The sequence below is a fragment of the Sinocyclocheilus anshuiensis genome, unplaced genomic scaffold (assembly GCF_001515605.1).
Source record: "Sinocyclocheilus anshuiensis isolate Anshui unplaced genomic scaffold, SAMN03320099.WGS_v1.1 scaffold1360, whole genome shotgun sequence".
Taxonomy (NCBI): domain Eukaryota; kingdom Metazoa; phylum Chordata; class Actinopteri; order Cypriniformes; family Cyprinidae; genus Sinocyclocheilus; species Sinocyclocheilus anshuiensis.
The window spans coordinates 148,347-174,175 of record NW_015546110.1 but is presented as its reverse complement, the minus strand read 5'-3'; the positions used below and the strand labels follow the sequence as shown (position 1 = coordinate 174,175).

At 39.7% G+C, this 25,829-nt stretch overlaps 1 protein-coding gene across 2 annotated transcripts in view; it reads right to left on the bottom strand.

Annotated features, from left to right (window-relative positions):
• Positions 1-25,112, bottom strand: part of LOC107700653 (DNA topoisomerase 2-beta-like) — a 46,476-nt gene extending 21,364 nt beyond the window's left edge. Inside the window, exons 1-21 of one of the 2 annotated variants that reach the window (XM_016502385.1) lie at positions 24,629-25,112; positions 23,391-23,585; positions 20,995-21,085; positions 20,561-20,624; positions 19,504-19,649; positions 14,403-14,500; positions 14,096-14,308; positions 13,389-13,562; positions 13,055-13,156; positions 11,816-11,953; positions 11,357-11,495; positions 10,209-10,366; positions 7,845-7,970; positions 7,619-7,729; positions 7,427-7,532; positions 7,228-7,337; positions 7,016-7,108; positions 2,476-2,590; positions 2,191-2,312; positions 1,797-1,945; positions 392-623 (exon numbers count right to left, since the gene is read on the bottom strand). In XM_016502385.1, the coding sequence (XP_016357871.1) occupies positions 392-623; positions 1,797-1,945; positions 2,191-2,312; positions 2,476-2,590; positions 7,016-7,108; positions 7,228-7,337; positions 7,427-7,532; positions 7,619-7,729; positions 7,845-7,970; positions 10,209-10,366; positions 11,357-11,495; positions 11,816-11,953; positions 13,055-13,156; positions 13,389-13,562; positions 14,096-14,308; positions 14,403-14,500; positions 19,504-19,649; positions 20,561-20,624; positions 20,995-21,085; positions 23,391-23,585; positions 24,629-24,670 (2,724 nt within the window). In that variant the 5' untranslated portion in view covers positions 24,671-25,112. The remainder of the gene's footprint in view (positions 1-391; positions 624-1,796; positions 1,946-2,190; positions 2,313-2,475; positions 2,591-7,015; positions 7,109-7,227; positions 7,338-7,426; positions 7,533-7,618; positions 7,730-7,844; positions 7,971-10,208; positions 10,367-11,356; positions 11,496-11,815; positions 11,954-13,054; positions 13,157-13,388; positions 13,563-14,095; positions 14,309-14,402; positions 14,501-19,503; positions 19,650-20,560; positions 20,625-20,994; positions 21,086-23,390; positions 23,586-24,628) is intronic. The other variant, XM_016502386.1, reaches the window with a different exon arrangement.
• Between the last annotated feature and the right edge of the window lie 717 nt (positions 25,113-25,829).

Sequence of the window (25,829 nt, the reverse complement as noted above, 5' to 3'; positions counted from 1 at the left end):
GGTTGAACTGTTCTGGAACAGTGTTGTAAATACAACTTAACCACTGATTTCTAGTCATGTCTTCTTTTGGAAGGCCAAACAAAGTAGTTTCGCTTTCAAAACGAAACACACGGCGTCACACACGGCGGGCTTGAGTGAGGAACGGCCAGCGGATTCGACGAAGGAGCAGCCGGCAGGCTTGCGGCAACCTGAGAAAGGAAAAATTTAAATCGCATCATATGACCCCTTTAAGCCTTGCACATTCCGAAGTTAAAAATCCGAAAACAGTATCCAAAAATAAGGTGGATACCAACATTAAAGTTTCTGCAGATATCATGGTATAAAGATGTTTTTCCGTCACATGCCTAGTAAACGTGCAGTGGTCAGGACAAGAGTAAGGATGAGGTCTTACCATGGGAAGAGGGTCCTGGTGGTTGAGCATACGGTTAATGTTGTTGACGATCTCTCGCGAGTCATAGTTGGGGATCTTGCAGGCCCAACCAGTCCCGATACCCTCAGCTCCGTTCACCAGTACCATGGGAATTATGGGTATGTACCACTCTGGCTCCACCTTCTGGTTGTCATCATACAGAAACTTCAGCAGGCTGGAGTCCACAGCAGGAAACAGCAGTTTGGCCAAAGGACTGTAAGAAAATATAAAAACTGATCTTTTTAGATAAAAACATAGTTATAAAACAAAATATAGTGATTATGATTAATGTCAAACTATGTGATAGAAGAATGAATTAAATTAAACTGTATGTATTAAAATATCCATAAAAGCATTAGGGCTACCACAACTAATCAATAAAATAAATCGATAATGAACATAATTGACAACGAATGGAGACAACGCATCTGAAACATAGCGGAGTGACCGAAGTTGCCGTAAACATGATAATGCTTCATATTACACAATTTAAACAAAAGAATATAGTTTGACACGGCTTGCCCTGCAAGGTGCTTTGACAGATTAAATTGAATTCAATTCAAGTTTATTTGTATAGCGCTTTTCACAATGCAAATCTTGTTATTTTTGAAAAATAAATTAAATTAAAGCAGCTTTACAGAAAATTGAAGTTTCTTACATTATATTTAGTAGTAGCTTATCAGTGGTGACTATCTCAAGTTGATGCCCATATGGCAGAAATGTACAGTAAAAACCAAGCAGTTAGTTAGTGACATATATTCAAACAGATGGTGAACACTATTAACAACAGTGATTAAATGTTGTGATCAAACTTATAGCAGAATTTGGTAGTTTTGTATGTTGTCTCAGGGTTAAATGGATTAGATACCAGGTTAGATAAATGTGTTGTTTAAAGTGTATGAGACTCAACACATAACATTTAACAGCCTTATTCTTATCTAAATGTTAGAATGTTATCTACATGTTAGAATGTCACACGACTATTTCCATTTCGCATAAAGTCTCGTCGTGACTAATCAAGTCTTCTTGAAGCACACCAGCGCAACAGAATAAGAGCACAGTAATTATGACTAAAACACACATTTTGCTGTAATTGATCTTGTTAGACATTAAATATAATGTGACGAGCAGGGTGGGGCCGAGAGCTGGTAACTTTTGCTTTAAAACGGTAAAAAATCTGCAATTTATATATTTTTTTGGTTTAGAATGTAATGTCTATATTTTAACCTTTTTTTTGCACATAATGTATAGAATAGCCTACACAGATACGTGCAATGTTATTGTTTTCATAACCTTCAAACTGCACAACTGCACATTTCATAACCTTCAAACTGCACATTGTTTGGAGGTATGGCACCAGTATATGTCAAAACAATTAAACTCTTACCTAAGCATAGTAAAGATGTAACGAGGGCTGGCAGCATCTTTCCCGCCATTGATACGGGTACCAAACTGACCGAGAGGCTGAAGGATGTTGATATTGTTGCTGCCCACAAAGTTCTGGGCCAGATTCACGATAGTCATCATCAGGGCTTGCTGCAGAAAAGATAACATTTCTTGTCATAAATCTTTCATTCTGTTCAATTTTTATTTTTCAATAAATGAGTGTTATTATAATTGAACATTTTCAAATAAATAAATCTAATCATGGTTTTTGATTCAAGACTGTTGCATATGATTTCTTGTCAATCAATGCATCAAGAAAACCACTGTAAATAGCTACATCAGTAAGCACCAAGAATAAATAAAAGCAGCAAGGCAAAGAAAGGTTTGCTACAAACTTCTCCGTGATGGTATGCAGACATCTCAGCCACGGATCCAGCCAGCTGGGCCACCTTGACTTCCCTTTTATCATTCCTCTTCATACAGGTGAACAACACCTTCCTCTGACCCGGCTTCAGACCTGCATGCAGCAGACATTAAGTTAAACCACAGACAAGCAGCCAATCTACATCAATATCACTTCAGTCATACATAATCAGTATCCAAAAAAAAAAGCAAAAACACTCAGGGTAAGAGAAGAGAAACCCAGTTCAACATGTAAAAACGTAGCTGAAGATACACACCATCAACAAGCGATGGAATCGACCGCTCGTTGTCAGAATTAGAGAAGAGGATGAGTTCTTTATTGATGAAGTCATTGTAGGACAGGTGTCGTGTTGATGTGCCATATAGGAATTGCTGTGATGAGACAACAGGGACGTGCACAAAGAATGATCAGACAATTATTCATTTCCTAAAAGTAGCCACTCATACTTGACAGTAAGAAGAAGAAGAAAAAATAAAGAAATAAATGTTCAGTTTAAAGGAAATACAAGTTGGTTAAGACAAACTGTGAATGTTGGCCTTGCCCAGTTTAAAAGAACCTCAAACAGTCTTGACACTTGAAGTTTAAGTTAATTTCTGTAATTAACATTCGTTTTTTTACACATTAAAAATAATTAATGCAATTAATGCAACATCCATTTTTTCAGTTTCCTAAAATAACAATGCTAATGTCTTTTAAGAGCAGTGATTAGGGATGGGTATCGTTTACATTTTATCAATATAGATACTGCTTATCGATACTGGTAATTATCGATATTGTTATCGATAATATTTGGTGCAAAAAGATATAAAGTGAAAAGTGAAAATTTCAAGTTATTTTATTACTGCTGAACTTTAGCAACTGTATTAAATTTCTTCAATCAAGAGCAGTGAGTTATTTTTCTCTGTGTGTTTTATTTTTAAAGGAATAGTTCACCCAAAAATGAAAATTGTGTCATCATTTACTCACTCTCAAGTTGTTTTAAATCTGAATGAGCTTCTTTCTTCTGTTGAACATAAAAAGTTATTGAAGAATGTGGGAAACTATACAGTTGCTGGTCCCCAGTGACGTTCTTTTTTTTTTCCTACTATTAAAGTCAGTGGGGACCAGCAACTGTTTGGTTACCCACATTCATTAAAATATCTTCTTTTGTGTTCAGCACAAGATTAAATAAAAATTTATACATGTTTGGTACAACATGACTGAGTAAATAATGACAGAATTTTAATTTTTGGGTGAACTATGCCTTTAATGACAAGCGGCAGCATGTTTAGTACTGTCCCTTTAAGAGCAGCACGCATCTGTTTATCGCTCAACTGTTTACTTTCATTTTAGACATAATTAACTGTGTTTATATGTAAACCTTGTGTGTTTTTGACAGTATTAGCGCAATCAGACGATAATTAATATAAGTAATCAGGTGCTGTTTGACCGGTGTTCTGTCAGATTTTGCTACCTCCCATTAAAACGTCTCTAGGTTACGTATGTAACCATGGTTCCCAAAGCGAATCTTGACACAGCGTCTCGTTCCCTCGGGGAGCCATGGTTACATACGTAACCTAGAGACGTTCACCTTCAGGAACTTGAGCTGTGTCGAGATTCGCTTTGGGAACAAGAATACCCACTGTGCCATACTACCAAGTCCCTGCCTTTGTGTGTATCAGATGAGCACATCACGAAGAGAGAACTTGGGAACCTGGGGTAGATGCCGGCTAGTGAGATGGCCTCGACCACCCACCTACTCATAGTCTGCTTGGTCGCCGGAGATCCTTTCTTTGGCGGACCAAAGGAAACAAACAGCTGATCTGCCTTACCACGGGGCAGCTCTGTGTGCGTAAAGCAACAGACGGACCCCATCCCGGCGTACTCTCTCCAGAACTCCCGGGAGCAGAGCGATCGGGGGGAAAGCGTACAGACAAAGCCTCGGCCACGTCTGTACCATGGACAGTGGTCTGTACCCCAGTGGAGCTGGATGTGTGAGGGAGAACCAGAGCGGGCAGTGTGTTGTTTCCTGCGACAGGAGCTGGTGCGCCAGCTTGTACAAGGGGCGCGAACGCAGACCCCCCTGCCGATTGATGTAGGAGACCGATGTGTTGCCTGTACATGATGTCCCCTTAGGTGTGGAAGGAAGTGTGTCAGAGCTTGAAACACGGCCAGCATCTCCGCCCGTGAGAGAGGCATCTGTCATTAGCGTTACACGACGACAAGGAGCCCCTAACATTGGGCCTTGAACTAGGAACCAACGTTTCTTCCACATGTTCAAGGCACGTAAGCATCGCCGCGTGACCTTGATCATGCGAAGCGGATTCCCCCTCGGGGAAAATCCCTTGGTCATGTACAGCAGGCCAAAAGGTATACCGTTGGACGCCGCTGAGGAACACGTTCTATGGCCCCCTTCCTCAAGAGAGTATCTACTTCTTGTTCCATTACCTTCAGGGACAATGCTGAGGATAGGAGATAGCTAAGAGATAGCTCGCAAGCGTCTGCTCCACCACTGGCAATTTTGGCTACTGCACGAATCACACCCCATAATTACTTTTAGGATGAGCATCCTGTTTCTGGGCTGGCCAAACGATATTTCATTTTGGCCTCATACGCGAGGGACTGTGGTGGCGAGTCCACAGTCTCCTCTGTCTCGACGTTCATCACATCCACCTCCTCGTTGACACCTCAGCATGGAGATCGGGGAAAAACGCAGAAGAAACCGCAGCGCGGGCTTCCGAACACTGAGAGAGAGCCGCGGATCTAGCGGGTGAGGACCGAGAAAAGGACGAGCCCGTCTCGGATCCCTCCGCTAAATCCACCCGCGATCCCCACGACAACAGTCTACACCGTGCCTCGGCAACAGCGGGACCGCTGCCAGCGGGATCGCGAGCCTGGCCGCTCTCATCAAACACAGCCAGGCGAGAGCAGAGCATACGCAGCGAGAGTAACTCGCAGTGATGACAATCAGCTCCCTCGAAAGCTGACCGTGCATGCTGCGCTCCTAAACAAACAACACACAAATCGTGTGTATCCCCGGCTGCCAGATAGCGTGGGCAGGGAGGCACACAACGTCTGTAATGCCGTTTGCTCGCCATAGATATTAGTTTAGACTTTGACATATTCTTTTGAATGCTTGTGGACTGACAGACAACAGTAAATAGACTGACACATACACAGAGAGCTACTGAAGAGCAGAAGCTAACTTGCGCTCTGCCGGATGCGCTTTTATACTTCCTGGCGCTCACGTCACCCCACTCGTGACCTCTCGCAGCTCCATTGGACTGATTTTACACGTGTCTACACCTACCCCAACCCTAAACCTACCCTTACAGTAATGCAGATACATTAAATATTGTTGTTCAGCGTGAGAAAAAGGACGCAATATTGATGTGCACATGCGCAGTAAACCCTGGTAGGACAATCTGACGGGTAGGGTAAAATGTCAGGACACCGGCCTTTTAGTGTACGGTCGCTTCGGGTGTACGCGCTCTGAATAAGCACATGTTAGAACTGCACGCAAATGAAACGTTTAACCGGCAAGGCTTTAAAGCACGCAGAAATAATGTACAATTAGGTGCTGTTTGACCGGCCTTTTAGTGTATGGACGCTTCGGGTGTACGCGCTCTGAATAAGCACATGTTAGAACAGCACACGAATAAAATGTTTAACCGGCAAGGCTTTAAAGCACGCGGAAATAATGTACTTTTGTGATTGCGAATAAGTCTCACGAGTGTAACTCTACCGAATCAACATTTGATGTGAATGTGTCTCGCGAGTTTCAGTTTGAGCTGGAGCCGCAAGACATAATACAGCGCATTGCTTGAGATAGACGTGTGTTGTTAGTAAATGTTTCATTATATTACTAGTGTTGCCTCCTTCATTCACTATTACACTACTGCATATATTGCATCTGATACTGATGTCGCTTAGTTTTGTAACATGAGCCCACACTTTCGAACGGTTCACTCTTGCCGCGATGACTGGTTGCACGCAAACACACACCGCACATGCGCATGGATATCACACGCACGTCAAGCAGACATCGGCCACATCATTCAGTGAAGGAAAATGACAAGCAGCAGCTTCTAATTCGTCGTTAACATTGAAGTATACGGAGATAAACCAACGCAAGTATCGATAACAGTAGCGTTTGTCCTGAAGCTTATCGGTATTCCGGTATTGACCCAATTACGTACCGGTCCAAAAAAATACAGGTTTTCGGAACCCATCCCTAGCAGTGATAGACATCTTTAGTACTGAAAGATTTTAAAGAATGTCTTCAAAATTTCCTGAAAATGTACATTTACATTTTACATTTAGTCATTCAGCAGATGCTTTTATCAAAAGCGATTTACAAATGAGGTCAATAGAAGCAATTAAACCAACAAAAGAGCAATGATATGTAAGTGCTGTGTGACAAGTCTTTGTTAGTCCAATGCAATACACATAGCAAGGTTTTTTTTTCTTTTTTATAATAAAAAAACAAGTAGATAGAATAGAAAAAGTATAGAGAACACTAGCGTTAGATGCTCATTTTTTGTTTTAAGTAAATAAAAAGAAAACAAGTAGTTTACAGGTAGTTTACAAGTAAAATTATAGGCTGGTGTGTTTGTTTAGGGATGGAGCTAAACTCTGCAGGACACCTTCCCTCCAGGACCCTTGTTTAGATTATGCAGTGATTCATTCACAGATAGAAATCCATCCAGATTTAAAGGGGGCATTCAAACAGTACCCAAGATGCAGGGCAATACTTTGTTTTACTACGAAACTTAAGAAACATTTCTCTTTCATTTTTGTGAAATTGAGAGCTGTACCTCAGGCAGCCCATGCATCCTCCTCTGCCGTCTGTCCTCCATGAAATTAGTCAGCCACTCTTTCCTGTCATCCGTTTTCTTCTTACTGAAAGCCTGAGCAGAGTTCACACACAATGTTACCCAATATGTCAAAGCAATATGCAGTTCATATCTGAATAAATGTAATGTTGCACCAAACGTAGTACAAACAAGACCAGTAGTGAGCAACTAACCAGTGTGATGGCTGCGTCATCTTCAGTGCCATTGTACTTGAACATAATTCGATGTCTCTCCATGTCAGCAAAATATTCCTTTGCTTCTTTGCTTGTACTGGTACCCAAACCTGACAAATGTGCAGTAAACATATAGTCATGAATGCTGCTTGTTTTTAGATGCAGACAGTTTCAAATAAGTAGCAAGCAGAAAACAAACCTTTGTAGTATTTTATGTGCCACGTTTTATAATTTTCTGTGTGCTTCTTCCATTCTTCAAATTCCGGGATGCTGTAGAATGATACTTCCTGTTTATTCTTACTGGCCTAAAGAGAAAATTTTAGAAACAGGTATAAAAAGCTGAAGCAGCACTGATGAACAGAACATTTTCTTTATTGGATGATCATCATACCTTCACGATGGGTGTGATGAACTCCTCCAGGAAGGTGTGCTTGAGCAGAGATGGCCAATTGTGATGGAAGAAGTTAATGATAAGACCCTTGATGTGAGAGCCATCTTGATCCTGATAGTACACATAACAGAAATGATGCATACAGGTATAGGGAACATCTCTGCATACTTAATGGACAGAAAAGACAAAATAATCAGTGAAGACCACCTAAAGCACATAATCGCACCTGATCGGTCATGATCATAATCTTTCCATAGCGCAAGCTCTTCAGGGAGTCTGGGTCATCATAGCTCTTCTTGTACTGGAGACCCACAATTTTAATGATGTTGTTGATTTCTGCGTTCTCCATGATCTACAATTGAAACGAGGTCAACATCCAGTTAAAAAAAATAATTGTATTCTCAAAACTCAATTTCTAACTAATTAAATATATTTGGTACAGTGGGATGAAAAACTTTTTTAGTTTCTTTTTTTATTAAATATCAACGTATAAACAGTATTGTCCCATTCTAGAGAGGGAAACATGGAGTTTCAAATAATGTTACACACCAGACGTTCTGCACATGCAATGGGTAAAACAGTGCTGCATTGTTCAGAACATGCACGCTGAACCGAAAGGATTTAAAGTGTCATGAAACCCCCCTGTTTCAGCACTGGTCTTTCACACATTAGATCTGAAAAAGACTCCAGAAATGGGCGTGTAAAACTGTGGAAAAGTGGGAGTGTAGAGGGTGGGAAGAGGGGAGAAAACAAGCAATAAAACACAGACCTACAACACACTCATTACACAGACAAATTCATATTAAAATATCTTTAAAGGGGGGGTCCAATGCTGTTTCATGCATGTTGAGTTATTTGCACTGTTAAAGATTTGGATTCTCATGCTAAACATGGCCAAAGTTTCAAAAAACGACTTGGAGTATTTATGTCTCTAAAGAAGTGTGTTTTTGGTTGTAAGGGAAAGATAACCTTGTTCAGCTTCCTAAAGAACCCGGCGTTACGTGAACAGTGGATGCAGTTTGTGTTCCGGGGCAGCAATGGAGTTTCACAAGTGTGTTTGTTGATGAACGTTTTATAAACAAGGCCCAGTTCGTTGCTGGATTAGCACATCGTTTGATACTGAAAGATGGAGCGGTCCTAGCTATAAAAGATCCCGGTCATGATTCAGAACTGCAGACGGTAAGTGAAACAGCATCAAATGTCTGTGTTTTGTTGGCAATCAGAGCTCAAGTGCTCGTCAATCTTTAGCTCCGCCCACGGCACGCCTCCAGGAGCTCGGCTGTTCTCGGAGAGAATCGTAAAGCTGTATCTTTCTTTTATAAATATGATAAAACTAAGGACTTTTTGGAGATATGAAGGATGCAGTACTACTCTATAGGTACTCAAGATTAACATGAGATTGGGCGAAACTGTGTGTGTTATGCCCCCTTTAAAACAGAAAGAATAAAGGCAGTTACTTTTTGTTTACTCTTCTTTGAATTTTCGGTCTGTATATCATTGTTTGGGGTGTATCATAATAATCGATCATGTCACTGCATTCATGATCAGATGTACCGCTGTATCAGCGCCCTTATTCGCGCATATTTCATTCGAAAAAGACATGAAATGTGCGCGTGTACGGTGCTGGTTCATGTTTGCACGAGAGAAGTTAAAATATGAATGAAACGCGCTTGCTCCGGTCGAGATTTGAACTATGATCCGTGCAGCGAGTGTTGTTAAACTCATGCATAATACAGCGCAGTGATTGAACGCAGTGAAGAGTTCGTTCTCATTAATAATACTGAGAAAAGCTCAGAAAACTGATGACATAGACGTGTACTCTCCAGCCACGGCAGCCAATCACCACCGCAAATTAATGCATATACATCACTTTTCGTGACGATGGTTCAACTTTGCTTTTTGAACCGGAAGAACGAAATTGCTCCAAAAAAAATGAAAAAAGAACCACTTTTACCTTTAAAATTATATAAAATTATAATTAGCCCATAAATTACTCACCCTCAAGTCATCCTAGGTGTATATGACTTTCTTCTTTCAGACGAATCCAGAAGCTACATTAAAGTGATTATTACGTTTTGAATATGGATATTTTTCTTACAAAAACACATCGATTCGCTACAGGAGGCCTTTGTTCCCCGCCCCCCGAAACCGTGTGAGACACTTTTTTATGGATGGGCGCTTTTTATTTAACTTCTTTTGGACTGATGCATGCAACACCCGCTGAGTGACATTAAACAGCTTGAAAGATCAAAGACAATTTTTAATATAACTCCGACTGGATTCGTCTGAAAGAAGAAAGTCTAGGATGACTTGAACCCTCAATTATTAGTAATAATTGTAAAAAGTAATTTGTGGGCTAATTTTCATTTTTGGGTGAACTAACCCTTTAATAATTTTCCCTACAATTATAATAAAATAAATGTTTTCCCTGATGTGCAACCTGTTCAATATGTTAGCATCTCAAAAAATGTGTTTTACGGTTTCATGACACTTTAACGATGAGACATTTTAAAATCTTGTCAATATTCATCCTCAGCTCTTAATTTTTTATTATGGTTTGTCTTTCTGTGTCAAGGTTCCAGGAGCTTACCTGTTTGTGTGTGGCCTCCCTCACGTTGAGCATCTTTCCTCTGAGTGGAAACACTCCATATCGATCTCTCCCTATCACTCCTAAACCGGACACAGCCAGGGACTTGGCTGAGTCTCCCTCAGTCAGGATCAGAGTGCACTCTGAGGAGTGTTTCCCCCCTACACGACAGACAGAGTTACTCACGGATCAGTCGAGCTTTTAAAACAGCTCTTTCATATTTACAGTAAGAATGAATCTGCCAAACACAGAAGCTGCTCAAATAAAACTGCAAATACCAAATGAAGATTTTTTTCACGTTAATGTAAAAGACATGAAAGTTTTCACACCGACACAAATGTCTGGCAGATTTCCGCATGTGAGTTGCTTGTTCAGACCAGGAAGGCTACTCAAAGGATGTGGTGTAATATGCCATTTGCTTATCAAGATGCTTATTTATCTGTATTTTTTAATTTTTAATAATATTCTTATGTTGGTCTCAGTATTTAATTTGCTGATAGATGTTGCAACTTTCCATTTCTGACACTCGCTTGTCACAGAGAAAGAAAGAAAGTCAAACAGTCTATTTTTTTTCACTCGGCTTGCTGTGAACAGGTCTAAAAGGCATAATTTTCTTTATGCACGATATTATATTTTCTTCAGATTTTTTTTTTTTGATCAAACATTTGGACATTTCTTGACAGTTTCCACAAAATTTAACCAAACATTCAAATAACACTGGCAAACATTTAAGATAATTTAAATAAAATCATTGCATTAGTCGATTAATCAAATAAATAATCAACAGATTATTCAATTATCAAAATAATCATAATTTGAAGCCCTGGTTAAACTATTAAGGAGGAAAGAGATTGCATCCAAATGTGGAAGTACCTCAAATCTCTTTTAACATTTACTGCAGTTTTTGGTGCTGTTGTAAAAAGACAGTGTTGAACTGCTCAAAATCCAACCGCAAAGTTTTTACAGCTTGAAAAGTCTTTTGCCCATGCTTTTCAAGCTTCGTTTTATTGTGTGCCTTATGAAAAGAAATCACTTCATAAAATACAGATATGATTTTTGGTCCATATCACCCACCCACCCTAATGAGCAGACCATGATCTTTGAGATCTGCTGATACAGCTGTGACAGTGGTTTATCTGTCATGGACTTACCAGCATCATTGGCATCATCTAGTTTGGGGATCCCTTTAATCTTGCTGTGTTTGACAGAGGAGCATTTCTTGTTCAGCTGCGTCTGGGCCTTAAACTTCACCCAGTTCAGAATGCTCTCCACAATACCACAGTTTGTAGCCTACGATGGGACAAATCAATAAGACATCACCGCAACTTAACACATATTAAAGTCAGCATTAAATCAGAACTGACATATATAGATTTTTTTTTGTTACTTGTTTTCTCATACACAATTCACTGGCCACAGCTTCAGTTTCATGTTGACTTCAAAGCATGCAATTCTTTTGGTATGTCTATAAAGCCAGAAGCTCTTGACAATGAGAGGAACTCTAAATTAAAATGTGATACATTAAGAGCAAAGTGTTACTGTTACAATAAGTGCTACATTTAATGTAAGGTAAGTGTCAGGATCATGATAGGAGATCATCACACACTTACAGCTCTGACAAATTTCTCAGAGAGAACGCATTTGGAGCCAAAGCTTTTGGTCTGTAGAGTCATGTTCTCCTTGGTCTGGGAATCAAAGGTTGGGTTCTCGATCAGGGCATTCACAAATACCCACACATGGTTTTTAACCTGAAATTAGAAAAATATTCTCTTAGATCTGTTAAGAGACCAAAGAACCAAATATTCAAGTGTCTGAATTAGTGGTCGACCGATATGGTTTTTTTGACAGCCGATGCCGATATCTTGGAAAGCAGGGTGGTCGATGGCCGATATAAAGCTGATATAATTTATTTATTTTAATTAATATTTAAGACATTTTAAATCATTTGAAAATGGATTAAAAAATAAATGTGTAAAATAAACATACTTATACTTTAGAAGACAAAGTATTTTTTACAAATAAATAAATATTTAATAAAAATATAATTAAAAAGGAAGTAAACACTGTAACCAACAGAGCACTCAGTATTCTGGGAAGTTTGTGTGCATTGGGAATCATATCGTTTCAAATAAAGCCAAGGTAACACTCATTTTACATACAGCACACAGTGAAAATGGCATGAATATGACAGTGGGCAAATGCATAAAGCGCAGCATAATTTGAAATCACGAGTTTGAAGTTTGTCGATCGCGCGTCTCCAGTGAAGCTGAACTCTCCTCCTTGTCCGCATTCAATTCACATTGACCGACCGTCACACAGAGAACACGCGATCATGCAGGATACAAATGCACACTTCACAAGATCTCACAGCTGGATTCGACTAAGTTTGCAAGGTTTGTGAAATTAAATGTTTATTAGTCATTCAAAGATTTGTTTAAATTATATAAATGCATATTTGCTGAATGCTGACGGCAAACGAGAAAGTATTATAATATTTTCCTTTCTATTACTAATAATATTAAAGCAATCGTTATAATACTTTTTGTTTGTTTGTTTAACAGTTCTATCTGATCATTAGATAGACTTCTATCTGTATTAGACAGAACTGAATGATGACAGCGAACAAGAGGGAGAATGTGAGCGGTGTGTGCTCCGGTGCTGCCGTTCTCAGCGGCATCAAAATAAAACTCCCGCCTCGAACACATCGGCCAAACAGAAAAACCTATCGGCCGATGCCGATATTTGAAAATGCCTAATATGGCGATATATCGGTCAACCACTAGTCTGAATAGATATTTTATCAGTGTGTTGTAAATTGTAAAAAAAAAAAAAAAACTGTAAATATACACCTGAAATGGTTTCACAGAGACTCCAGCTTTGTTCTTCTTCTTGACCACTTCAATCAGTTTCGCCACTATTTGGTCCACAACATAGTCGACATGTCTTCCTCCCTAAGATATCACACAGCTCATGAGTATCACATAACTTTAGAAGAAGCATCTTAACACCAGAGCAGTGATCAGAAATCACAAGTACAGCTGATAAGACTATAGCAGAGCATGCAATTTGATGTTTTTACTGTTTAGTGGTACAACCCTCTAAAAGGTGCACCTTTAAATTCAACCCCTTTAAATCACCACTACCATCCCCAATTACAGTAATGAGTAACAGTGTTTCAGAGACCTTGGTGGTGGCAATGCTGTTGACGAAGCTGATTTGCTGGAAGCCCTTCTCACTCATGGTGAGACACACTTCCCAGCGCTCATTCACTGTCTCATTCACCACCTTCAGAGTAACGCCCGTCTCGTCCAGTTTATCCTTCACATACAGATCCACATAACTGCGGAAACCATTCACCTGCAGCACGAGACACACACACAGATGCTCATGAGGGAGACAGCTGTCTGAAAACATTTATATGTCTGTTAGATTTAAAGGGGTCATGACATAGAAACCAAATTTCCCTTAATCTTTTGATACAGAAGAGGTCTTTGTATGCTTGATAAATCCTGCAAGTTTCATAACTTAAAATGTCCTCATCATCAATAAAAAAGCATTTATGTGATGTGGGGGCATTGATACTGTTTCTTATGCAATGACGTTAGCCAATCATAACAGTGGCCAATTACTGAGAAGCCTTAAAGGACCCGCCCCTTAAAACAGGTCGTTTTAGAGAGAGGGTCAGAATGAGGGTTGAAAATAATAATTTTTCCACATATTTATTTGTTTTTTTGTGCAAAAAACTTTATTAACATTATAAGTAAACCTCAAGGTACATTAATTAAAAAAATCCATGTCATGACCCCTTTAAAGAAGAATCTCGTCACATTATTGTCAAGAAAGCACATAAAGCACTTTTTTTTCCCATATGGAAATGACAGGTGACTTACAGGTAGCTTCTTCCCGTTGAGCATGACTTTAACACCCCTACAAGAGCCGGCCACATCATACGCCCTGCGTGTGAGCAGAGCCACAATGTCCTTGTCCAGTTTCTCCATCTTGAACTTGGCCAGATCAGGCTGGAACGTGACACATGTGTAGTCTTCACCATCAAAGTACTTGATCTTCGCCTCACTGGTCTTTCCCATGTTGTCCTGCCATGTCTTCGGAAGAATTGGGACGAGAAAAAATTTATGCTGCTGTTTTATGACAACCAACACAGATTTCCTGTATTCCAAATTCAAGAAACAGCTGTACCTGTTTGAAGCTCCGTTTGTACTCCTTGCAGGCCGTCTCCACTGTAAACTTTGTGCTGAATATGTTACACAGTTTTGCGCCATATCCATTCCTGCCACCTGATGAACACCAGATTGATGAGTTAAATTCATTTGAACACTTCAGTTGAAAAAACAGCACAAATGCATCTAAATTGCATACTATCTAAGGCTGCATGATTATGACCAAATAATAACTGTTGATTATTTCTCTTGATACTGTAATCTTGATTATTAATGGCAATTAATAAAATGAATTTGTAAGAAGCAACAGTGTGTCATATTCTTTATGCAGCTACAATATTCAAAACGTTAGTGCAGTTGAACACAAAGTATTAAAGGGGTCATATGATGCGATTTCAATTTTTCCTTTCTCTTTGGAGTGTTACAAGCTCTTGGTGCATAAAGAAGATCTGTAAAGTTGCAAAGACTAAAGTCTCAAATCCAAAGAGATATTATTTATAAAAGTTAAGAGTCAACCACGCCTACCCAAACCAGCTCATTCTAACACGCCCCCCACTTGTCTATGTCACGATGTGGGAATATTTGCATAATGCCGCCCAAATGTTCACGGCTCCCTCTAGCCGCCGGCCTCCGCTTACTCTAGCCCACCTCCCTCCGCTCACTCTAGCCGCCGGCCTCCACTTACTCTAGCCCGCCTCCCTCCGCTCACTCTAGCCCGCCTCCCTCCGCTCACTCTAGCCGCCGGCCTCCGCTTACTCTAGCCCGCCTCCCTCCGCTCACTCTAGCCGCTGGCCTCCACTTACTCTAGCCCACCTCCCCCCATTCACTCTAGCCCGCCGCCCTCCGCTCAATCTAGCCCGCCATGTGTTTAGAAACAATAATGTACAGTATGTGGAAAATAATGTATTTTTTTAACCTTAAACCGTATAAACACATTTCATTACACCAAATACACAAAATAATGTTCTTTTTAGCAACATCATATGACCCCTTTAAGACAGTGCCTAAACATTCAACTACAAACTCCTCTTAAAAACATGAAAAACAAAAGCTGTTATTTAAACTGTGAATAAATTATAAACAGACAGTGAGCAACACGGCAATATTAGAACACTTTTACTCTGTTATAATCACTTAAGTTCACTCACTGCAGGTTTACAGTTTCACATGATTGTTTGAGACCATATGCACTCTCACAAACAATCCTCTTATAATCAATGACCTGTCTACACTGTAGAATAAATCTCTTTTTGACACTGTCAACAGTTTGTGAATGCAGAGCTAGCAAAATCAAAATATTTACATTTACATTTAGTCATTTAGCAGACGCTTTTTCCAAAGCGACTTACAAATGAGAACAATAGAAGCAATCAAAACCAACAAAAGAGCAATAATATGCAAGTGCTATGACAAGTCTCGGTTAGCCTAACCCAGTACACGTAGAAAGGTGTTATATATATATAGGCCTATATATAATAAATAAAAAGAAAACAAGTAGATAGAATAGAGAAAGCTAGTGTTAGAGGTCTTTTTAAAGAAATCAAGCAGAAAATTAATAGAGAGTGCAAGTGTTAGAGGGCTTTTCTTCCTGCTTTCTGCTCATCTTCCTAATGTTGTATAAAGCAAATCTGCAGGACCAGGCAGTTTTAGCAATGTGGTCTGAGAAATTCAGCTTATCATCAACTGGATAGTGAAATTGTGATGGAGTAATGGATTAGCAGAAACCACAAGCAGTTCTGTCTCAGCCAGGTTGAGTTGAAGGTGATGGTCCTTCATCCAGCAAGAAATGTCTGTTAGACAAGCTGAGATGCGAGCAGCTATTGTCGGATCATCAGGATGGAATGAGAGGTAGAGTTGAGTGTCATCAGCATAGCAGTGATATGAAAAGCCATGTTTCTGAATGACAGAACCTAGTGATGCCATGTAGATAGAGAAGAGAAGTGGTCCAAGAACTGAGCCCTGAGGCACCCCAGTAGCTAGATGTTGTGACTTGGTTACCTCACCTCTCCAAGATACCTTGAAGGACCTATCTCAGAGGGAAGACTCAAACCACAGGAGTGCGATTCCTGAGATACCCTTTGCCAATAAGGTTGACAGGAGGATCTGGCTTTTAACCGTGTCAAAAGCAGCGGACAGATCCAGCAAGATAATTATTGAAGATTTGGAAACGGCTCTTGCCGGTCTTAGGGCTTAAACAACCGAGAGCAAGGCAGTCTCAGTTGAATATCCACTTCAAAAGGAATAGTTGTTGTCCAGGAGGTTTTTCTGTATGAGAAACAAAGAGACTTTATTAAACAAAACTTGTTCAAGTGTTTTTGCAATGAAAGGAAGAAGGGAAGTAGAACCAGGAAGGTCTGTAGTTCTCTAAAAGAGTTGGGTTAAGAGTGGGTTTCTTAAGTAGTGGGGTTATACGAGTCTATTTAAATGGTGAGGGAACACCAGTGTGAAGAGATGTGTTAATGATGTGAGTGAGTGCAGGTACAATTGCAGGAGAAATGGCTTGAAGGAGATTAGATGGAATAGGATCGAGCGGGCAGGTAGTAAGATAACTGGAAAGGGTGAGTTTGGAGACTTCTGCCTCAGAGAGTGGAGAGAAGGATATGAATGAGTGTATGTTTGCTGGTAAAATATGCGGCAGAATGGGGTGGTACGGGGAGGTCTGAAAGACAGGGGGCAGACAGTTTTTAAATAAAACGTAAGAGTGGAGCAGAAAGCATCAGCAGCACTGTTAGCATCAAGAAATGATAACTGTTTAGGGGGAGGAAGCAAAGATGAAACCACAGCAGAAAGCTAAGAGGGTGAGAGTGAAAAAAGTGACATGTGGAGGGATATGTGTTGTGTCAGGAACCATGTTGAGGTTAAGAGTGAGGAGGAAGTGATCCGAGGTGTGCAGTGGAGTAACCAGCACATGATCAGTGGAGCAGTGTCATGTGTAAATAAGGTCCAGTTGGTTGCCTGATTTGTGAGTACCCAGAGTTAACACTCGTTTGAGATCAAAAGAGGCAAGCAGAGTGTGGAAGTCTGCAGCCTGAGGTTTATGTAGGTGGACAATGAAGTCTCCAAGCATAACTAGATGAGTACCATCCTCAGGAAAGGTTGAGAGCAGCACATCTAATTCATCCAAGAAGTTACCTAGTGGTCCTGGGGGTCGATAAACAACTACAAAATGGATTTTAAGAGGATGGATAATAGTAACTGAATGTGATTCAAAGGAGCTGTTGATACTCAGAGATGGTAAAGGATTAAATTTCCAATCATTAGAGATAAGCAGACCAGTACCTCCACCTCTTCCAGTCAGACGGGGAGTGTGGGAAAATTAGAAATTATTGGAAAGTGCTGCAGGTGTAACAGTGTCCTCTGGTTTGATCCAGGTCTCTGTCAGGGCCATGAGGTTTAGCCTTAAATGACTAGTAATAGATGTAATGAAATCTGCTTTATTTACTGCAGATTGGCAATTCCAGAGACCAATAGAAAAAGAAAGTAATGTAAAATAAAGTAAAATTAAATTAAAATTGAGGAACGAATTTGTACAGTGTGGCCATGATTTAACTAAAATGAGAATAAATTAATTTGTGGCCTTGATATCTTTCACTTTTCCCCCGCATGTCATGCTCAGACCTCCATACAAATAAACTTGACTGGCTTAACCTCCTGGGGTCGAAAGTTCCGCCGGCGGAAATTTTTGCAGATTTGAATGATAACAGCGAATTGTGCTGATTACAGTGTTATTAAACTTTAGACATTCAAATGTTTGTAAGCAACTGAAAAAAGCACAAATGTCAGAGCATGTCAAAACTTTTCCAGGCCCCAAAACACCCTCGGACCCCAGAGGGTTAACTTGTCTAACAAGCACAAACATACTAAATGTGAATGGCAAAACGACCAACCCTGTGACGTCACAGGTTACAGTACTGCAAGATGTCGTGTTTGTTATATAACTATTGATTAGAGTGGAAATGATGAATTTAGCAGACTGACTGCTTCAGATCCACTTTTTTATCACTTTGAGTGGATTTCTTCTGCATCGGTGGACACAGGTAGGGTAAAAATATAGCATAGTAACTTTTTGCTTAATCACAGTTAGGAGTGTCTAACTCTGCAGTAAACCTTTTTTGACCTAACTCTAGCACTTTCTATTCTAATTCTATTTTCTCTATTTGTTTTCTTTTTTATTTAAAAAAAAGGCCTCTAACACTAGCTATCTCTGTTCTTTTTCTATTCTATCTATTTGTTTTCTTTTTATTTATTATAAAAAAAAAACCTTCCTGCGTGTACTGCGTTAGGCTAACCGAGACTTGAAATAGCACTTGCGTATCATTTCTCTTTTGTTGGTTTTGATTGCTTCTATTGTCCTCATTTGTAATTTGCTTTGGATAAAAGCATCTGTTAAATGACTAAATGTAAATGTAATTTAAAGGTAAATGCATTTTGTAGTAAATAGTAAGGTTAACGATTACACGATGTATAATTGATAAATAAAATGGACAGAATCTGAAAGATGAGACTTTGTTTCTAATGGAAAGTGAAAAAAAAACACAAAGTATCCTGCAATTATTAAATGGGAGGCACTCTAAATAATGTCTAGTGAAGTACTCATGCATCATCTGAAACAGCATAGACCAAAGCAGGGGTTCTCAACTCTGGCCAAAATATATCAAAAATATAAATATCAAAATATTAAAAACTTTCGAGGATTTACGATGCTGATGACCATTGAAATGCATCATCATCAGTTTTGTGAAAAGGGTCCATTTTGAACTGACTCGTGTTGACGAATAGGTCATAGTGCATTTTTCTGTCTCAATATGTTGTCTGCACAGCGTGAGCCACGCAGATTTAACAAGGCTTAAAATGCCAATGTAAGGCATAAACACTGATATATTTTTCTATATTTTTGGTTCGCTAGCACACCAATACTACACACTATTTTTTAACTATGAAAGGCAGAAATCGTGATCGCATAAAATACTGCTTGCCCGTTCTGTGACTTAGACAACAAGTTCAATAATAACCAGAAAATGAGCAAAACACTACCAACAAAAACTAACTCCATCACAGCGAAGTTTCTGAAGATGCACCACTGCATAACTGCAGTATTTAATTATGCGTGCATGCATTACCTGTGACTTTCTTCTCATTGTCATTATAGTTGCTCGAGGTGAGGAGATGTCCAAAGATCAGCGCAGGCACGAACATCTTCTCATCTTTGTGTTCTACCACAGGAATTCCCTTCCCATTATTCCACACGGCGATGGTGTTGGACTCTCTATTAGAACAGACAGGTTAGGACATTACAACACAAAGAGACAGAAGATGCAAGAAGAAGTTAAAAAAATGTAATTAAGTATAATATACTGTATATATGCCATACTGTTTTTATTATAAATGAAGTACTATTACTAAAGATTAATAAAAGTATTGGTTTTACAATTTTTTTTCAATTATTATTCTGATTATTCATATCTTCATTGAATGCTACTGTTAAATAGACCTACTGTACCTGAAAAACTTAAAGTGTTGTAGATTTCATTATGTTTTCTTATATTGTATTTGTCCTGTTTGTTGTTTGCATCTTTGTCCTTATTTTTAATAACAAAAATAATATAACAAAAATAACTGTATTGTGAAATACATTGTTTTTATGAAATAAAATTACTCTAATGATTTTTGTCATATCGCTGACCCCCACAGTACACTACAAATACACTATAATCAAAGAATTGAAGGACAAAAAGCATGGTGAAGCATCGTTTTATAATCAAATTGTTACCCTCTGAATTGGAATTGAATCGTGAGGCAAGTGAAGATGAAACCTACTAAATGAAATTCAAAAAATGATTTCTGTAAGGTTTCTGTGAGGGTTATGTTGGGTTAGGGATAGGAAATATTATTAGCTCAGTACAAAAACCATTAAGCCCATGGAGTGTCCCTGTAAACCACATATGAAAGCATGTGTGTATGTGTGTGTGTGGTTATGGATGTGAAGTGAATGTGAAATGAGCAGCCATGGGTGTTTGTTTATTAGATCATTACACCCACTGCACGCTCTCCCAACAATCACGTCAACTTCTTGCCACTGCAGTGCTGTCAACTGTCAGCACCAACATTAATTTGATACGAGAGTATTTAGAGTCGTTACTCAGCAGATGTGAATGAGACTTTTAAAGCAGCACTCACGGGTCAATGGTGATTTTGATGGTGGTCATGTTCTTGTCTCTCTGTTTGTTATCAGCTGCATTGACTGATGGGACACAAAATCCGATGTTAGAGCATGAAATATCACAGATATTTATTATCCAGATATCATTTTTGAAAATAGCAGATTTACCTATAAAACTACCGTTATAACAAGCGATGACATCTATATTTTTAGTGCTAGTGATTTTGATGTCATCGCTTGTTATGATGGTAGTTTTACGTAACTCTTCTATTAAAAACAAAACTGCATTTATCAGCAATAAAATTCATAATTCTCTCAAATGTTTTTACATGACTACAGCAAATACAGCAATTCTGCACAAAATGAATGGTAAAAAGAGATAATATGGTAACACTTTACATTAGGGAACACACTATTCACTACTAACTAGTTAACATAACAGTATTCTTACCAAGGATCTCGTCAAAGATTTTATATAATCCAGGGACGAACGTGATCTCCCTCAAGTTCATTCCGATTTCTTCATCAAAAACCCACATTTGCTACAAAACATACAATCACTTGAGTGTTATGTAAAGAAATTAAAAGCACCTGATGGCATTGAAATCAGAAATCAGTCAGTTTACATTTATTTCAACACTGACTCTACTAGAGCCCGACCGATATTCGTTCCGCCGATTTTATCGGCCGATATGAGTCTGTTGCAGATATATCGGTATCGGTGAATATGCCACCGATATGATCATTTTTTTACAGAACATACAACGCAGATAAAATGCTTGTAAATGGTGTAATTACGTAGTTTGTCCAGCAGAGCACGCTCCATTGTTTGCTACTGGCGACCTGGATGAAACACTTTAAGTGTATAGAATACCATTGAAACTTTGAACGGCCATATCTCCGTAACGGTGCGGCGGATCCGCACCAAATTCGGGGGATCCCTTCAGCTCGAGGAACCCTCTCGAACGCCGAATCGAGTGTACGCCTCGAGGCCCCCTTTCGAATGAAACCACCCCCGCGTCGATAGCCCCCGGGGTCCGGGAGTTTCGGGCGGTTAAATCCGCCTACCGACGCGTGGAGGGTGGCGTTCGAGAGGGCTCCTCGAGCTGAAGGGGTCCCCCGAATTTGGTGGAGAATCCGCCGCCGCATTCGCAAGATAGTGACACCAGTTCACTTCAGTCTCTTGTTCAGGCAGCAGCATTCAAGCGTTGTCTTATTCGACCGTAAGTGCCCTGTGAAGTGGACTTCACATGATATTCCGCCATGATTCCAGTTCCAAGGGAACGTACACGTTACATTCAAAGGGCAAAGTGCACCAGACGTGAATTTAAATTTTATTTATTTACAGAGGCATATTATGTCACACTTCTCTAGTAAGTTTCGTCTGTGTGTGAAGACAGTAGCGCAAATCTGTGAATGAATGTTCCGAAGTGAAATAAACTTCAGCGGAATAAAGTTGAATGGAATTGAAATAAAGTTAAATAAACTTCAACTTTACTGTTAAGTGCATTGATGTCAGACTCATTTTGGATAATAAAGTTTATTGTTAAATTGTTAAATACCCTGCCTCCATCATTACATATCTTTGTCACAAACTGAAAGTGTCCAAACTTTTGACTGGTACTGTACCATAATATACACAAATAATATCGGCCGATATATCGATATCAACCTTTTTTACTCCCTAATATCGGTGTCAGCCCCCAAAAAAACCATATCGGTCGGGCTCTAGACTCTACTACAGTTAGCAAAATGATTTTCACATTAAAAGGTTGGATTCACATTTTCCTGAATGTCAGTCTAAGGCCCAATCCCAATTCTACCCCTTAGCCCTTTCCCCTACCCCTCTGTTTCTTGCATTCATGTGAAGGGGTGTCTCGATTCTCTTTTGGTTGGAGGGGTAGGGAAAAGGGCCAGATTGCCCTTCAAACGAAGATTTTTTCAGGACCACACTTCAAACGAAGGGGTATGAATTATCTTAGTGAACCGGCTACAGCGGCAACATGGTTGCCCGAGCGAACAAAAAGACACATAAATGTAAGCATTTTTGGCATTAATAGAGATTTTAACGAAAAGTAATCATTTGTTTTATGTTACATTCAATCGTGAGTTTATATTTACGGTCATGTTACTCAAAGAAATGTTTGAAAAAAAAATTGCTTAAGTTTGCTAACGTCATATCATTACAGACCGCACGATAGTGCTACAACATATTTTCATGTCTGATCAGGGCGATAACCACCGTAGACATTGTATTAATAATAATAAGTATAAATCGCTAAACCCTTTTCTCAAATATTGCCAGTTTGTGAGAGAGAGAGACAGAGAGAGAGATGAAAGTTGCGTGTATGCGCGTCTGTGCGTTTCTCTTTTTAGAGTGAGCTTACTTCAAAAACAGCGATTTTATCCTCTCGTTGCTGGAAAATATAATGTAGCAATTTAGTAGGCCTATTCAAACTATTATTAATAAAAGTCGTGCGGCAGCGTTGACAAGTTTCTTTGCTCCTGGATGTGTGAGCTGCACGATCTCTGATGTGTGTGTGTGTGTGTGTGTCAGTATGCAGGGCATTAATATAGAACGGTAATTAAAGGCTCTAATGCACACCAGCACACCAGTATAGGAGTGTGTATTGTAGGAGCTAGACGACGTATGATGACGTGCAACGGTATAGTAGTGGTGTCCCATTTCTTAGAGGAATATTTTCACCCCTACCCCTTGACACTCTGTTTCAAGGGACACGGGGAAGGGGTAGGCGGAAGGGTAGGGGAAGGGGTATAAAATAGAACTGGGATTGGGTCTAAATTTCAGATCTCTAATCTCAATCCTGCTCAGTCATTCTCTCTCACCTGAGTGACGGGCTCCACTGAGCCGATGTAGGTGTCTGGACGGAGGAGGATGTGCTCGAGCTGGGTCTTCTTCTGGTAGATCCTCTCCACTGACATCTTCTTCGAGCTCTCTTTCTTGACCGCCTCACTCCTCCCTGCATCTCCCCGGCCGTTCACTTCCTCTTTTTTCGCACCATTGTTCTTGTCAAAGAGGGTCTGTTGTTAGATACATCCATACATGCAACTTTGTTAAACTTGTCTGCGGCTATCAAATCAACTTTTTGATTCCTTTAATGTTGTAATTATTTTACAGAAACAGAGGGTGACCGAAATATTTGGTGAATCATCTAGATGTTGTAAATTTACAGCTGCATTACAACCATTCTGTGTATATAAGATGTGCAATATGGATACTCTCTGTAAATGTCTTTCTGTCTGTATAAGTTTGCTGAACTCACTCCACAAACAAAATCTGAGCTGTTATTTCCTAGATTACACTGAATTAACTTGTCAGAAATTCCAGTGACTTTCCAATGCAATGGCCTCAAATGGCACCGCACACTAGACTCACTCGTTTATTGAGTTATAATAAATAAACTATAAGCATTACAGCTTTTTGATGATGGCCAGGGCTGCAATCTAATATTACAAATGATTAAAAATATTATCTTTACAAAGTCAGACAAACAAACAAGTGAAACTAGCAAATCCAGTAACTACTGTGTAACAAAGCATTAGTACTGGTCTGGGATCAGTTCTCATAATTAACTTGTGTCTCCCTATGGGCTGCTCTTTTGTTGTGGCTTTGAGTTGTTTTAAATACAGTTCAAACTCAAATAAACCCTTCCACCCTGTCCCGGTTCAAGCATCTTGGGCTTTTGGCTGTAATAAAGCAATGGTCATCTGTAAATTTGACTCTAACAAAGAGGAAAAAGTTGAAATCAGTGGAAAGACTCGTTCACAGCTGATGAGAACCAACACAAAAGAGCTTTCCTCCACATCACCATGAAGAGCCTCACAAAGCATCATCTTAATACACAAAATTAAGATTAATGTGCAGTATTTAAAAGAGATGCACTGAATGAATAATAGAGAGATGCAGATGAGTCTGTGAGCTCATTCATGTTGAGCTAAATGAATCTTGCAGCCAAAGGGCTAAAGCACATGTATGCGGACACAAAGCAGTTATAATACGTAATATGCGATATCTTTGCGTAATAATACATGAATTACTACGTTAGTAATCATATACGACTTACCACCCAGGTTAAGCCCCCGCTTCCCGCTGCACCGTTAGACATTTTCTATTGTGTGAGCCCAGAAAAACGATCAGGATCTGTCCATATGTGATCTGCAAACGCTTCAAACGCCGGGCACCATCCGGGCAGGGTTCCTGTGGTTTCTGTTTCTTTTGTTTGTTTACTGCTGTAATGGAGGTAAGTTTCTGCGGGCTCGTCTCATGGAGGAAGTGTGTCCGCTTCTACGTGACTGTTCCTCGGCTATTGTTAAAATCGACCACCGGCGCCTGCTCAAGGCCTAGCGCTTTAACTAAGAGTTGTAACTAGAACCTGAATATTGAAAGATGTTAAAAGGTGCGTAATTACATGCTAATAAAGACTAAATAAGTTAACAAATTATTAAAACATATAAACTTATTTTTTCTTGTGTTGAGTATAATTATCGCCACATAAAAACGATTTTCATTCAATAACAAACAGCCGCGGCGTCTGTCCGGCTACACCATCCGCATGGTGACACGCCTCCATAGCTTCATCCGACCAATCAGATGCCCCCATAGCTCCAACCGACCAATCAGATGCCCCCATATCTCCACCCGACCAATCAGATGCCTCAGAATCTGAGCCGCCGGCATTTCAACCAATAGCACAACGGTCGGCGTCGTGCAGCGGTGTCACGCACTTTACAATTTCGGCAGAAAACACTTGTAGGATTGCCACTCACTTTCTGTAAAACATGAACTTTAAATATACACCACAAATGTCGACGTAACATTGATAATGTAGTCCCTTTAAAACAGTTACCTGCTGTAAAAATTTGTTAAACTGGATTTAACAAATATTCCAACTAGTAGCCTACCAACAAAGACTTGGTACCAATCTACCTTCTACGCTGTTAAACTTAATCAATAGACCAATTATAGGTTTGTAAACACCCAGGATGCGCGCGCATCATGGTTGCAGAAAACCCGGGAGAGATGGCCTTTACGGCTAGAGAATTTCACGGATAGGGTACAACATAGTTAGGTTTAAAAAGATTATAAATTATATTGATTAGATGTCATTTTCTAAATGTTCGCTTGTCACCCAGCGAGAAGCACTGTTATTCAACGAAATTGACATTAGAGAGTGGGATAGTCTTACAGATCCGAAACAGGGGTGACGTTTGTTGTGGGCGGAGCCTATCTGGAGGCAGAAAATGACGGTTTTCAAGCGGAAATAA